Below are 15,668 nucleotides of genomic sequence, written 5' to 3'. Positions count from 1 at the left end.
GTTACACACAGCACCTATAACATAACAGGGAAAGAGTAAACCTCAGGGATTTCAATGATTCATTATAACTGAGTGATAAAGTGAAGGGTGGGAATGGCTAAAATGGTAATGAACCTTCAACTGTGTTTCTATTATTACTATAGGAGTAAATATAATACAGGAAGCCAACTTAAGACCACACCACAGCTCCCTTTTCAGCGGCATCCTTTCGCTCGAGCCCTTGTTAGTGTGAAACGTTTCCTATTCTCCACTGTGTCTAACACGTTTGTAAAATTTTGGCTTTAGCTCAGCGTCCTAAACGATGACAAATGTTACACGTCTACTGGGACGATTATTCTTTGATTGAAGTTGAGGTAATCTTAACTCATTTTGCATCATAGATATTTACCCCTACTTCAATCCTCAGTCTTGAATCCGAATAGGAGAACATAACAGGCAAGCTTCGATTACTATACTCAGGAACCCAGTACATTTAAATCTAACACTCACTAGCTTACATACATGAATAGCGAGAACTAAAAGCACTTTCAATAATAAATCATCCAATTATCCGTTTAACTCGTCACTTCATTTTTCCCGTAATTTATAAATCTCACTAGTTACATAACTACAAAATGTTTGGAATAGAACATCGTAACAGATATATAGTTGACAGTAACTTTTGAACAAACTAAGGTATAGTAACAATATGTAATTCTAAATAGAGCTTACAAATGCTAACCCGTGAAACTCACAGTACAACTGTTTAGTATATGTTCATTGGAAATGTAAAGAATAAATCATCAAGGTGTTACTACTTGAGTTTCTTTTTCTCGTCTCTTCCTAACGGCTATCCTTGAACTATGAAAGTGTTTCAGAAGCAGATGGAAGACCGAAAGCTAACTTGAATTTATTCCAAATACAATTTTGAATAGACCATAAGCTAATAACCTTTCGTTAAGTTATAGTAAGAACAAACGTAAAAGTAATAATGCTGTTTTAATACGAAAACACTAACAAATCATAAACACAAAAATCATCATCATTACAATAATATTGCTATTCAAATTTTAAAAAAAGATGTGATCGGAATTCGAATTGGTGTACGTGTTTAATGTTATGATTTTCAGAAAAACAACAAAGTTCGGTGAGAGTAAATAAGAGTAAAGGAAACACAAAGGTCATTTAGTGAACCTGTTAACTTGTGTTGCAAACTTGATGTTCTTATTGCCATCTTGTTGCGTGGTATAGTTGTGTGAACAATCACTGTGATTTATACACAAAGATTTCCATTAAAGCATTAAAGTATCTAACAAAAAATAATTTTATTTGTCCAAACTAAACTGTTATCGATATTGTCTAGTGGTTGTAGTTTAAAATTTAAAGAGAAAAAAGTGAAAATGTAAAAAATGGAATCGAAAAAATATTCAATAAAAAGTACTTCAATATTAGAAATATATCATGAACAGTAAATCAAGGAAAAAAAATCATCAAACCCTTTTAATATCAGTCAATAAATTATCACAGAAAATTAATTTTTCGTTTTTTTAAGTAAACAAGTTCAAATGGAATTATTTTGAATGGTGTCTTTACATTTTACTTTAGAAATTGTTTTTGTTTCAAAATTATAATTGACTTTGTGTAAGATATGTAGCTGAACTACTATCCCTTGTTTTAGTATAATAACATGATTCAGGTGATGGATTCTGTCGTCCGTAATCGTCACACTCCATACCACCAGTAACATCATCTTCATCCTCATCCTCATTAATCGTATCCGTGGTACGTACTGTAGATAATGCGCTGTCGGATAACGAAGTTGACATTGTTGGCTCTGCTTCTTTATGTGGATTAAATCTATTATGTGTTAACTTCTCATTTATTGAGTGGTCATCTTTCCCACGTTTATATTTTTTTAATTTCATTTCAGCCAAACGATGCTCCATTTCACTAGCATTTACACGATATTGTGCTAATTCCATACTGATATGTGTTGTACGCCTTTTATTTTGATTGGTGTACTTTGGTGATTTTGATAGTTCCAGTTTATTTGATCTTATAATTTGTTCTTTTTTTTCTTGTTCATTTAAACTTGAAATATTCTCATGATTTCTACTACTTTCAGCGTTGTTTTTATCCAGTGTATTAATTTCTTTTAAAAAAGCACTTGGATTCAATGTTACTACAGGTTCTGATAAAGCTCTGGTTCTAGGTGCTGTCAGTAAATTAGCTGATGAAGGGTAGTTCGAGTGCTGCGATTCAATTACCTCCCACTTAGAACCAAATGGTAGTAATTTAGTATGCGGTACTCCACGTAACATACTTTCATATCGTGTTATTTCATCTTCATATACACGAATGTATTCAATTGCTAAGCACACACTACTGTGATAACGATATAACATAACCATTGGAAGGGCTACATTTATGTAGATGAACAAACTTTGAAGTTCACTTGTTTGTACATAGTTTTTATTCACACTGAGTAGTATATTGTTATGTTTTGCCTAGTCCAAATAGAAATCGGAAGTAGATAAAAAGGTTTTATATTAGGTGATGCACAATGTAAAACAACTGAAGTTAATAAATATATTGGAAATCGTACTTCACGCCAGTCTAAAAGAATAAAATCTGTTGAGTATAGGTTTGTATCAGATAATAGTTCTTAGGCAATGCTCAACTTCGATGAAGTATTCTCATTAATAATTAAAGGAAAAAATAAACTTTGTTCTTCAAAGGTCGTTTCAATTTTACAATAATTTGGCTAAATCTTCCGGTGACCATTTTTTTAAAAACAATTCTAATTATTCTTTTTTTGGATGAACACGGTAACTTATTTTTGATTAGTTTGAAGTAAACTATATTATCCAGGCCCATAAAATATGGTCAAACCAACTTTTCTGAATAACCAACAATCATATGGTATCCTTTTCAATGTTAACTACTTGGGGGTTGTCTTATAAAACATATACTTAGTGACAGGTTTTAAAATATGATATTTGAGGGATTGATGAAGGGAATAAACCTAAGCTTGGTGACGGCAAAACTGACCAGGATCGTTAGTAGTTGTGTTTTGTGATGTTGACATCCAGGAAAAGGATAAACTGGTAAAGGTTTGATAATCTTGTGTAGTGGAAAAATTGCAGGTGAAGAAATCGAAGTTATTTTACTATGATAATTTTGTTGTGTCTTATAATATTGCACCAAATGAAACATCCTGCTGACTCATAGTTATGTTTAAAATTAAAACAAACATACTGATGTAAAGGTACAAAATCTTACGCCTGCTTGTATTATTTCACTTTAACATGCATGCAAGTGGCACAAAAGGACAACAATTAATAAGTATGGACATAGTCGTACGTAGAGAAATTTTTAGTTTTCTTTCTCGACTGATAATCTATAAAACCTTTAAAACGTTAGGTGCACTAGTCAGTCGTAATGTTTCCTTTAGGACCCATCAACAATGAGTAAAAATGACTCTACTTGGCGATTGGGTTCACGATCTTTGATTTCTACGATGAATCTGATTATATGCAGTTAATATGTTAGGGTTTTACCAGTGTATTAAACTTAAAAATTAGGGACCATTAGATAGGAATTCAATCATCGTCTGGTATTGTGCATGCTTATTAGTCGAAGGTGCTACTTTGGTTTTATTTTGGTTTTGGTGATCATTATCATTGATAAGCATATAGTACAGACCAGCTGTTTAGTGCTCTTCGGAGTTAAATGGGTTTTCCTCAGATGTCACTCTACAATAAAAGTAATATTTAAAAATGAAATTTAAACTAGTAATAAAAAGCCTATGTTTTTAAAGGAAATGAGTATTAAATAGAATTTAAAAAGAGTTATGAGTGCTGATTCATGTCACATAAATTGGATAGTTACTAGATAGTGATATCTGTAGAATTTCAACTAGATCAGCAGTCATTTATCTCATACAGTTAATTTGTATTCTGGTCTAATCACATATTATCCTCGTTCAGAATGGTTTGTAAACATGTTTCATCTTGACTGTTATGTATTATTCCCCTAAGCAGATGACTTAACTTTCCTGGATAGAAATTTACACTTCGTAGTTCCATGAATCCGTTTTTAGCATTAAAAATATCCCCAAGACCGAGTATCTATACCCCTTTCACGTCCTTCTATATTTCCTTACAATGACTGTATGTATAGATCCTCAAGAACACTTTATTATAGAAGTTCAGTATCTGTTGGTTAACAGTGGGATTAATCCTTGTTACTATTGAAATTTCGACATAATGGAGGAAATTCGCATCTTAAATAGACGATTTTGCTTGTATTCTTTGAGGTGTAAGATTTAGCTGTGGCATGCTTCATGTGGAAATGAGCTCTTATGATGTTTTCAAGAACAGCAATAAAATCCTCTGTAATAAACTACTCAGCTCGGAGTACAAAACACAATTAAAAATTAATTAAAGTTGACTTATATATAAGGGTAATAAGAAATAGATAAAGTGTTGAAAGTTCGACCCTTAGAAGGCTGTGTGTAACTGTGTCATTAGCAGACAAATGACCATTTTCCTTTGAAATAAAAAGGTAGGAACCATTAATATAAGCTATAGTAAAGTAGCAGATTTTCAAAAGTAAAGTAGATTAAAACAGATTTATTAGTTACTTTTTATTTTCGCAATTAGTTTCGCCCTTTTTATACTTACATAACTGAAACGTTCAAGTCATTACTCTTCCACGATTATCATCAGTATTCGACTAGTTGTCTATTCTCTTATTGGACATTTCGTAATCTACCAACCTTTTAACGATATATTTTGATTCATTTGCGAATATTTCTTTGAATATCTTATCTACTTCATTCTAAATTTTTTGGTTATTTTGCTAATCATTTGTCAAACGTGATATTGTAGTGCTAATGTTGTGGTGTATGATAATTAAGTCTATGAAAGTCTACTTGAAGAAAACAGAAACGGAATAAGAAAGGAATTATGAATCGGAAGAATCATACAGAATGGGAAGTACACAGGATATATATATATATATATATATATATATATATACTAGTATAAAGCCATGATAAAGAACTGACTAAAAAGTAACATTTCATTAATAATATTTACGTTTTTCTAAATGTCTGAGTGGAAACTTTTATTTTATTAAAATATTACTCTAACAAAATAGAAGTTTGTGACCGCATGGAGACCAAAATAGTATGTAATTGTTTGGAGATGATCGCCTCAATAATTTTTTTCTGATATATCTGGCATATGAAATATGTATGTATATTGTATGTAATCAGATCACAAAAATTAAAGTACTTGGTATCTTACCTGAAAGCTATAAATCATCCATAATGAAAAATTTATGGCTGATAATAATGCAATCATTGCACGGCCTGGTTTACGCTGTTGATATGATGCATCGTGACAACATCTATAGAATAAGTCATTTATGAAAAAATTCTGTACTGTAACTTGTATTAACTCTAAAAGTGCTGAGAATAAATGTAATTTAAGACACTGTTGTTCATTATTATTGAAACCATTACCCAATAAAAATGCGATATTGAGTAGAATACATGCCACTAAAAATGTGACAGTTATAAAAAATGTAACTATTAATAATTTGCTATCTAAATTTTGATTTGAAAAATTCACGGAGAATTTTAATTTTCTCGTACTCCATATACCAATAACACAGAATATCAATGCAATAATAAAGAGTATGCTTGTTTCAGTTGAATGAGCAATATATACGTAATCATGAATTTTTTTCCCCCAAATCTCCAATAACATTACAACTCCCATAACAATACAAATTATAATTGTTCCAATAATGATGCCAATGGAACCACGATTAACACATTTCACATGATGTTCTTCTTTTTTCTAATATTTTAAAGAGAAACAGGAAAAGAAAACAAGTACATTCATGTATGGCTAGAATTTACTAACTTACGTTTTAAAAAGGTTACATTGAAAAATCCTTTTGATTAAATTGGATTTATCGCAGAACATTAAAAGTATTATTTAGTTGATAGGAAATATAGTTCAGGAAACATGTTTCTTCCAATATAGGTAATTATTACGTCCACAGGTAGTTATATTCTGATAGTCAATGTAAATAAAACTACAAATACTCACTAAATATTTAATACTAGTATTGATTGATAAATTAACTCTGTTTTGGTGGTTTTAAATATGATTCAAGTTACTAACAAAAAGGTAGATAATTGCTTCATAGTTTGTCTTACAATCACTGACTATTAGGAGGTTCATCTAACACCCCAAGTTGCATTTAATTTGTCGGTATCATTAGAATTTAATTGACTTAGTATAAGACTAAGGTAACTCAGTTTGAGACGTTTAGTTTTTAATCTGCTGATGAATATACTCTCATTATCGAAACACAGTGTTGACTGACCATTTAAATAAGAAAAAATGTCGCAAAAGTAATAAAGTTACTAGTAGATTATTGTATTAAAATCTAGAAAAGCCACTCTTATAGCTCTTTACCATTTATAACACTTTGATTTACATCAGCTATGGAGTTTACTTATTTCCGTTCCACAGAATTTATTGTTAGTTCCATTGCTTTCAAAAATCGAAAATTTATCACTAAGTTCAATGTTTGTGGTGATTAGGATCAATAAAGTTCAAAATAAGAAGAGAAAGAAGGTTATTCTTCTAAAACGCATGGTGAATATGTTTTACACTGTCACAAAAATTTACATGTGATTATTCACTTAATCTCAACAGTTATAAGGAGTTTCAGATCAATCCAGTAATGAATAAAACTCCAATTAAATGAAAAATGTAAAGCGATTTTCGTCAGTTTGTACACATTTTTAAAGTAATTTTCCACTTTTCTATACATTATTCACTCCATTATTAAATATGGTTATCGAAAAAGAACTATGCAGTTTACTGATTTAAAGTTGTTTCGGTCTTCTTAACTCTCCGAAAATATTTACTTGGCTTTAAAACGATCAGGGTGCATACATTGTGACGAAATTTAAGATGGTCCGTGAAGAATGTTGAACATTTTTGTATTCAAAGAAGTTTATTAGTATATTTTACCACTGAATATATTCATTTATTTTATAATAACTGAAGATAGTACAAAATGTAAAGATTATTCATTCAAATTTAAAGCCATAGTTTACTTAGAGTGCTTCAAATGACTTCATCACGGAACTTTGTGAACAGGGTTTTAAATTAATCTATTTTATAGGTATTTGGACAGGAAATTAGACAAATGAATGACTTCACAATTTTGATGATAACTTTTCCATGTTTTTTATTTTTGTATGCGGATGTGAAATAAAATGACACTAAAAGCTGTTGAGATTTAGAAATCTGACAACTTCAGTTTGTTTAGTGTAACAATTTTTGATGACCATGTTACTCTGAGTTAATGCACTGCTGAGTATCTTAACAACTATCTCGTCATCATCGTTTCGTTTGTTCAGCAGTTTTATAAACCGATATTTTTTTCTGCTGCAGTAATCTCTTTGTTTTTATTTTGACACTGGCTCTGTATGATGTTAAGCTGGTTTTAATTGCTACGCAAGTGCTTTCCGATCAGTTTTTTTTTAGAAATTACTGTTTCTTTGTCTTAAGTTAGAATACTTTGATCAAATGAAAACCATAGAAATTTGAACTCTGACAAATTCCTTAGGATTCTGTCAGAATGTGATCTAGTAATAAGCTTGCAGACGATTTCAATATTACAGTGACAATTATGGCTGTTTTAATTTTTCACTGAGAAGTGTTAATAATAAGTTACTTTAACCTACGTTTTCATTAGATGAAATACTTATCTAGTTTTAACCAGATGCAGGAAATTACTTTACAGCTATATTTTAAATACAATCAATTTAGTTTATGATAACATTTTTACAGTAATGCGATTAAAATAAGAAGAATTAATATATCTTATCTTTTGAATAAGATAAAAATGAGCACCACCGAAGAAGCCGAAATTGCTGAAAAGCAGTTGTCTACGACTTTCTTGATTTCAGAAGTGATGAAAAAGAGAATTTTAGTGTACGGTATGTCTAACGCCTTAATGTAATACATTCGTAAAAGATAGTTTCAAAGTCAAAGCTTGCTGACCAGATAAGAATTACAAAACCTGCTTAAAATAGAAAATTTATGAAAAAACCGAAAATGTCCAAATCTCAGACATATAAAGAGTGATGTAGTAGCATATTTATCAAAAGAGTTCGTGTTACTAGAAAAAGCCTCTTTCCTGTTTATTGTCTAAAAGGCATTGAGGCTAAGGATTCATACAAGCTTTTCCTAACTATTATGAGCTGTTTCCATGAGTTCATTATATGTAGTGTCATTCATAAATAAAAGAATACTTTTTTAGAGTTATGATCAGATAATGATAAGAGATATTTTATACTGTGTTTGCAAGATTTAACCATGTAGTTAAGTTATTCATGAGCGTTTATCACAAGCTAGTATAAGAAATATTACATAACTGTTTTTTTTAGTGTAATTAGCAACTTTTCACTTGATACTTTGAGATTACATTTATCTCATTGTTAATGATATTTATGGATATACAGGTCATCATAAGGTTGTAAACAGTAAAGGAACTTTCCGAAATTCATTACTAATGAACAGTCACCGGTTGCTATGAATTACCAGTAAAAGATTGCTTAGTTACGATATGTAAATTTACTTAGGGTGATCAATGGTAAGAGTAATGAAAACGCATATAAAGACTTAACATTAAGAGGTTTTACCAGGCGTTGACATCAAGGAAAACTATTTATCGACCAAGCTGATGGTATAAAGGACAAAAAATTGGTTAAATCTATCAATATAAATAACGTAATCAGTTATGTCTATCATAACAGTGGCCAGTGATGGTTAGACTATCAATAACTAAGTGGGCTTAGTATAGAAGTCATATCTTCATCTGACTGTTAATTGATAAGCAGAGTTGAAAACAAAAGCGAGGTCGATTTCTTGAGAAATAGAAGGACTATATTGGAAGTTTTGTATAAAATGATGATTACATATTCTACTCTCATCAAGATACATTTAGGTGATCGCAATTATTTTAATAGAGTTTAGGTCAAATACGTTCAACAGATATGCAACTGCTACAGCATTTTATTAGATGAATTTTCATATGTTTGAAGTATATACTCTCTGGTTGCGTAGGAAATAGACATTTATCTTTAAATCACTTGAAAAAATATAAATGCTTCTCGGTTGATACACTGATATGTAGTTTCTCCTATTATTAGTGTCATTATATCGTTATTCTGCTGTCTTTAGTGTTTAAATTTATGTAAACATATATGCATCTTACTTCATGTTGACATTCGATTTGCTTCAACTGCCCAACACGATGTAACAATTCGTAAACTACAGCCACAGCAATCGCACAATATTCTGGTACTGCAGGGAGAAAATAATTTGTTGCCGCTAGTTCATACTTTTTATGTACAACAGTCACATTTAGAACAGCCAAAGTTCCAATACTCTTAGATATTTTTTTAATAACAGCATCTGACCAGATGCACAGATTCACCGTTAGAATGTGTAGTAGTATAAAACTGAAGATTCGTATTCTCACAAGAATTACTATCTGTAAAAATGAAACATTGGAAAAATGCTAAAAGGACAAAATTTATTTATATATTATTAATAAAATAGCATTTATTCACATGTAATAATTTTCTGTTTTGTTTAAGCATGAAGAAACAAATTCCTATAGGTATTGAATTTATCGTACACCTTAGTCATTTAGTTTTTAGTCATTGCTGTTATCATTTAAGAAACAAACACGATTGTGTTTGTTTCTTAAATGATACCAGGAAAGATTAAGTTTGAATCAGATATCCGATCTAAACGTCAAAGCTCATCGTTCATTATAGCTATATGTTGGTTAGAATGAGAGTTAGAAACACGTTTCCCTTTCATTTATGAATAAAAAATGCCCCATTCATTGTATAAAACGTTATCTAGTTTGACCAAAATAACTTAAAACTAACTGTCGCCATGAACCTTCGGTTATATAATGCTGTTCAGACTGTACATCTGTTACGGTGCAGAGAAATAAGCGTGATTCCTTAGAGGTATCTGGATTTCGATTTATAACAACCCATTTAAGAAAAGAATTATGAAACAAAAGATCCAATAAACAAGTTTAATGTACAGTTGTATGTAGGATGATCTCATAATCAACAATTTTGTCTTCACTTCATTAGTTGTTGACCAAGTTACAGAACTGTTTGTTGAAAATTTAGCTGTAGTAAACGAAAATTTCTTTTGCCTCACTATAAAGTATTTAACCGTAGTAAATATGTTGCTTTTATAATAAGAAGTAATTTATCCACAAAAACATAATAAATCAATTCTCTCACCTTAACAGATGAATATTTACCAAGTCTCCTAGAGCATAAGCAAAATATTTATCAGTCAAGTCACCTGAAGGGATGTTTTTGTAAAAAACAAGAGATTTACTAGACTTTCAGTAATTCTGATAAAAATGTATATACAGATAAAGTAACGGACATTTTATTGAGACAAGTGTGGCATCTATTTATCATTCATGTTACTGACTGGGTTTGTTTTGTTAGCTTTTCCATGTTGGCTGTGATGTAGATTTATATTTTTCTTCAAGTAATTTGTTTTTTCAAAGTAAGGATTTCAATTGATGGAAAAAGGTGGAATAATGATATCTTCAAAAAGTGTTTCATAACAAGGTTTTTAATTGAATTTCTTCATAAATATTCATTAAAGATTATTGATCTTTTTAAAAGTAATTATGCTCGTGCATAAAATAAATAACAGTTGGACAGTTGTCTTTAAATAATGCTATATTTAAGCGATAAGATCGTAGGGAAAACAAGACAAACAGGTTTACATTCGATTTATTTATGTGAATGAACGATATATGTATGCATATTACTATTAAAAATCCTGAAGGAGCATTATGCCTAACATTATAGATGTGGTTATTAGTTACGTTGGTTTAATTTAGTATATACTAAGCGTAACCGAATTCCTAAAATACTCAAGCAATAAAATACTCACTCTCTTTTTGTAACCATCGATCCCACCCCTAGCCACCTGGTATATTCGGATTGCTTTTCAATTTACCAGTTATCTTATCATAGTGTATCCGTATAGCAAGGATCCTATATTTTTGATTGGGTCATGTTCTTGATAAATTTGTAAAAGGCGTCCAAATCAAGTGTTCTCACAATTTCTAAACTAGGAATCCAGTATCTAGTCTAGTGTTTATGTATAAATGGATATAATTTTTTGCAATTACTTCAAGTAATATCAGTTGCTAGTGTGTACCTTTAGAAGCTACCAAACTAATGGTCACACAATCTTTTATTTCGGTCGCAGTTACTAAGATATATTTTAAACACAAGGTCGACCGAATTAGACTGATTAGTACATCCAGAAACGAATAAATCTTGATTGCTTAAACAGTTTGCATTTCAACATAAACTCACCAATAGAAGTCCCATAAAATTAGAGCAATATACTACTTATTACATTATTCACTCTCTCGTTTAGATAATCCCAATAGACAGGATTAGAACATCACTAAAATGATGTGAATAAACAAAGTAATAGTTTTAAATAAATAATATATTTGTAATATCCATTTTTGAAATATCCCAATGAGTAGAAAAATTAGATTTTCTGACGTTTCGTGACTCAGAAGAGGACAAACAAAGTGAACAAAAGAATGTAATTAGTATCTTACAATTTAATCATTTTTTTATGAAGATTATTAGAAGTATATTAAAACAAGATGGTTCAGTGCGCAATAATAATAATTCGAATGAACTGCCATGGATTGGTACTGCAGTTCTACCATACTGTCATGGCACAACAGAAGAACTCCAAAGGATCTTAAGACAATACAGAATTAAAGTATATTACAAAACAACGAACACACTTCGAGATACTTTAGTTCGATTAAAAGAAAAAATCCCATTCATGTCTACACAGAACTGCGTCTACAAATTAGGCTGTATCGATTGTGATGCCTTCTATATTGGAGAGTCATCTCGAGAAATCTTGACTCGTGCCAAAGAATATATTAGGTACACAAAGAAACTTCCTAATAATCCTGTAGAACTGCATAGACTTCAAATTAAATCGTCAATAGCAGTTCACACTATTTTCAACAATCATCAAATCGACTTCAAAAATATCAAAATATTACAAAATGGTTTTTCCAATTACAAAGAAAGGAGAGTAGCTGAAGCGTTCCATATAATGCTTAATCCTACTTCTCTCAATAGAAAGGAAGGCCTTACCATACATCTTACTTGGACTATCAATCCTAGTCACCTAGTCTGATATTATATACAATTCACACTATTACCTTACAAATTAAACTCTATCCTTTATCATTATAAAGGTCATACATTTTTCATCATTAACAGTGCACACATACACACACAAATTTACATACATGTCGCTTATGAATCACCTTGACCGAAATGACATGACATTGATTAATTCAGACCTGTTTTTTGATTGATCGCACCTAATATTCGTGTTGTTCCGTTGTACTATTTAAACTTGGTTCAGAAGGAGTTTTGTGGAGATTTCAGTGTTTTTCATAGTTGAAATCATGAGTCAATTAAAGCTAGACCAACATGGAAAACCTGGAAGCACTGGACGGCCGTTTCGTCCTATTATGGGACTCCTCAGCAGTGCGCATCCACGATCCCGCACTCGCGAGATTCGAACCTAGGGCCTACTAGTCTCGAGCCAGAGCATTTAACCGATAGATCACTGAGCCGGCATCCAACGGTGTTAATGTCTAACTTCAACCAATCCACGAAGTTCGAGCAACCGTTAATTTGGTTATTTATTCTCTGAAGAAGTGACTTACACCGAGTCATGAAACGTCATAAAATCTAATTTTTGTACTCATTGGGATATTACAAATATATTATTTATTTATAACAATCTACTCAATGCTCAATTTATTCAAAATCATCAAATCAAAACTTGGTAATGATACCCATAAAGTAAAAGTTTATTCTGGATAGTAGAAACTGGGTACGAGGAACACTCATAATATCCATGAATTGCTGAAACTCCTTTTAAAAGGGGGTTCATTATTATTGCTAAAGGAAACAATGAGGAAATATGATGATCAGTATTATTCACCCATTATAATTTCCCATTAGTTGCTATGAATGACTACAACTAACCGGTCGTGAAGAAGTTACTATCAATACTCTGGGTTTTGAATGGATGATTAAACTTTGTTATACTTTACAGCAACCAAGAAGTTTTTCGTTCCAAACTATGCAGGAGTGAACAGATTTGATGTTGTTGAGTCCCATTTTAGAGGGGAACATATAATCGGTGTAGATGAATTTTAATGGTTTTTCATTTGATATCAGTTAGCAATGAAGGAAACTTTAAACCTAATAAAGTCTTCAGAACATGATCCCTATGTGATAAAATGAACCTTGTATTTATGTTGTGTTTTTCTTTTGATCTGTTTATTAATCTCTGAGAAAGGAAAACATATTTATATGTACTACAACATATGTTGACATTAACTTCACATCTGTGTCCATCTGTGATCTTCGACTCATCAGATGGATTATAATTTAAAAATAATTTACATTATCTCTATCTGAAATGGATAGATTTTTTTTACGAGAAATATGTTTTCATTGCAAATAAATACATAGTTGTTTTTAAACAAAAATTGGGAACTTACACGGTGTAAAAGTAGCAAAAATACAGTCTGAGTGATAAAGAACAGAATTTTGAAAAATATGTAAATGATAGAGGCCGCATGTAACGGATACTTCTTCGCAATTTCATAACATCTTGTAGCTGAGTGAACGATAGACATAGCCGCAAACACTAGAAAAAAATGAAAGTAAAGTTAGTAACAGAAGACAGACACTAAGTATAATAGTAAATAATTATTTCCCAGATGAACTTTAAGTTTCAAAGCATAAAACTAGGCATAAACCTAGAAACGTTTGCATGAACTTATGTTTGAAGGTTTGATTTCGTCTCAGTTGATTGGTTTAGAATAAGTAAGCTTTTTGTCGGTCAATCAACTTATGAATTAAACGCTAAACTGGGAATATTATTTGTGCACTGATTTATTCAGTAAAATGTCTTCTTTTACTAATAAGCTTTTGCTGAGTGGATTATGTCCGGTAGTTTTCCCAAAGAACTAACATTAGCTGGAAGCCATTAAAAAGGACTATGCTAGCCAGTCGTTTTATCTAGTCTTTAATTCGGACCCATAACACTAGACTTGAACGTTTATATGCTTGGAGAAAAAATGTGAAGGCGTGAATTAAACACAGTTAAAAGTAGGGTTTTGCTTGTCTCTAAAGTTACCAGTTCAAAAAAATTAAATGCATAGTATCTTTTGGTGTTGGCTGGTTTTCTAGAAGGCATTAACTTGTGATTTAAATATATTCACTGATAGTGTAAGGCACTTGTGAATAGTGTTGTTTTTTACAATTTACATAACGAACTGACAACCAGTGGAAACCAGAAACACTTGGACGGCTGTTTCGTTCCAGTATGGACTTGTTAGCAGTGAGCGTCCACGATCCCACTGATGACCGAGCCCAGTACGTTTAGGTCTTACTCCTGTCAACTCTGAAAAGCAGCCATAAAATGTAGAGATCAACCATATCAAATGTGAGGCTGTCACTCACCAATGACCTTTAAAGATGATTGTGCAGCAGCGAGAATTGATTGAAGCCAGAAATCTAAACAGATAGGTACCAACTCAGGGGTCAGAAGGTTAAGGACTCTCTGAAAGACCTGAAAGTTCCGGGTTCGAACGTTGGTGGAGTCGTGAATGCTTACTGCTGATTTGTTTTGTACTAGGACAAAGCAGCTAGCCAATGTTTAGTGGTTTTTAATGCTAATCTAGCTGACGCTAGTTTGTCATGTAGACTTCATGTCCACTGAATCAAAACATATTTTTACGGAAACGATAAACGTAAGACGACGAGGAATTTGAAGACTCTATCTCCATGTGAATTCCCTGATTGTTTGTGGCAATGAAAACGAAGACAGGATGAGTGTGTTGGTACAAACGGGGAGCATTTCAAATATGATGATATCTTTCAGTGGGTCTAACTGTGTTATAAGTAGTTCTTTTAGTTACTGTAGTTACAGTACTTGTTTGAAATCTTTTATAAGGACCCGGAAAGACTCTGTACTTGATAACAAAGACCAAAACAATGTCCGGTAAACTTTTAAAAGGTTGTTATTTATTTTCCCCTTTAAATACATCTACTACAGGTACGCTTTTATATTACTTTCATTCTAAATAAAGTCTTTTATAGTGAGGTTTATACATGATTATCATATCAGATGCTGATTAGATGTTAACTTAATATCATAAAAATTTAAAAGGACAAGAGTAGTGTTTAGGAACGGTCTTTGGAAATCAGTTAGGAAATTTGTGGGTATCATTATCACGTTTTGATTTGATAATTTGAGCATTGGGTAGATTGTTATAAATAAATAATATATTTGTAATATCCCAATGAGTACAAAAATTAGATTTTATGACGTTTCGGGACTCAGTGTAAGTCACTTCTTCAGAGAATAAATAACCAACACGAATATTCATGTTGTTCCTTTGTACTATTTAAAGTTGGATTAATGTTAATTTGGTTATTTATTCTCTGAAGAAGCGACTTA

General features: G+C 31.4%; 1 protein-coding gene across 1 annotated transcript; it reads right to left on the bottom strand.

The window, feature by feature from the left end:
- Positions 1–1,082: 1,082 nt before the first annotated feature.
- On the bottom strand, positions 1,083–9,573 carry Smp_174870 (hypothetical protein; the record flags this gene model as incomplete). The annotated part of the gene is made up of 3 exons (XM_018788674.1): positions 1,083–2,486; positions 5,292–5,849; positions 9,295–9,573. Coding segments are annotated over 3 exons (1,719 nt in total), but the record flags the coding sequence as incomplete, so codon positions are not given.
- Positions 9,574–15,668: the final 6,095 nt, after the last annotated feature.

This window comes from Schistosoma mansoni, chromosome W (genome assembly GCF_000237925.1).
Source record: "Schistosoma mansoni strain Puerto Rico chromosome W, complete genome".
In the NCBI taxonomy this organism is placed as follows: domain Eukaryota; kingdom Metazoa; phylum Platyhelminthes; class Trematoda; order Strigeidida; family Schistosomatidae; genus Schistosoma; species Schistosoma mansoni.
The sequence above is the reverse complement of the archived record's forward strand: the minus strand, read 5'-3'. Positions and strand labels throughout refer to the sequence as shown.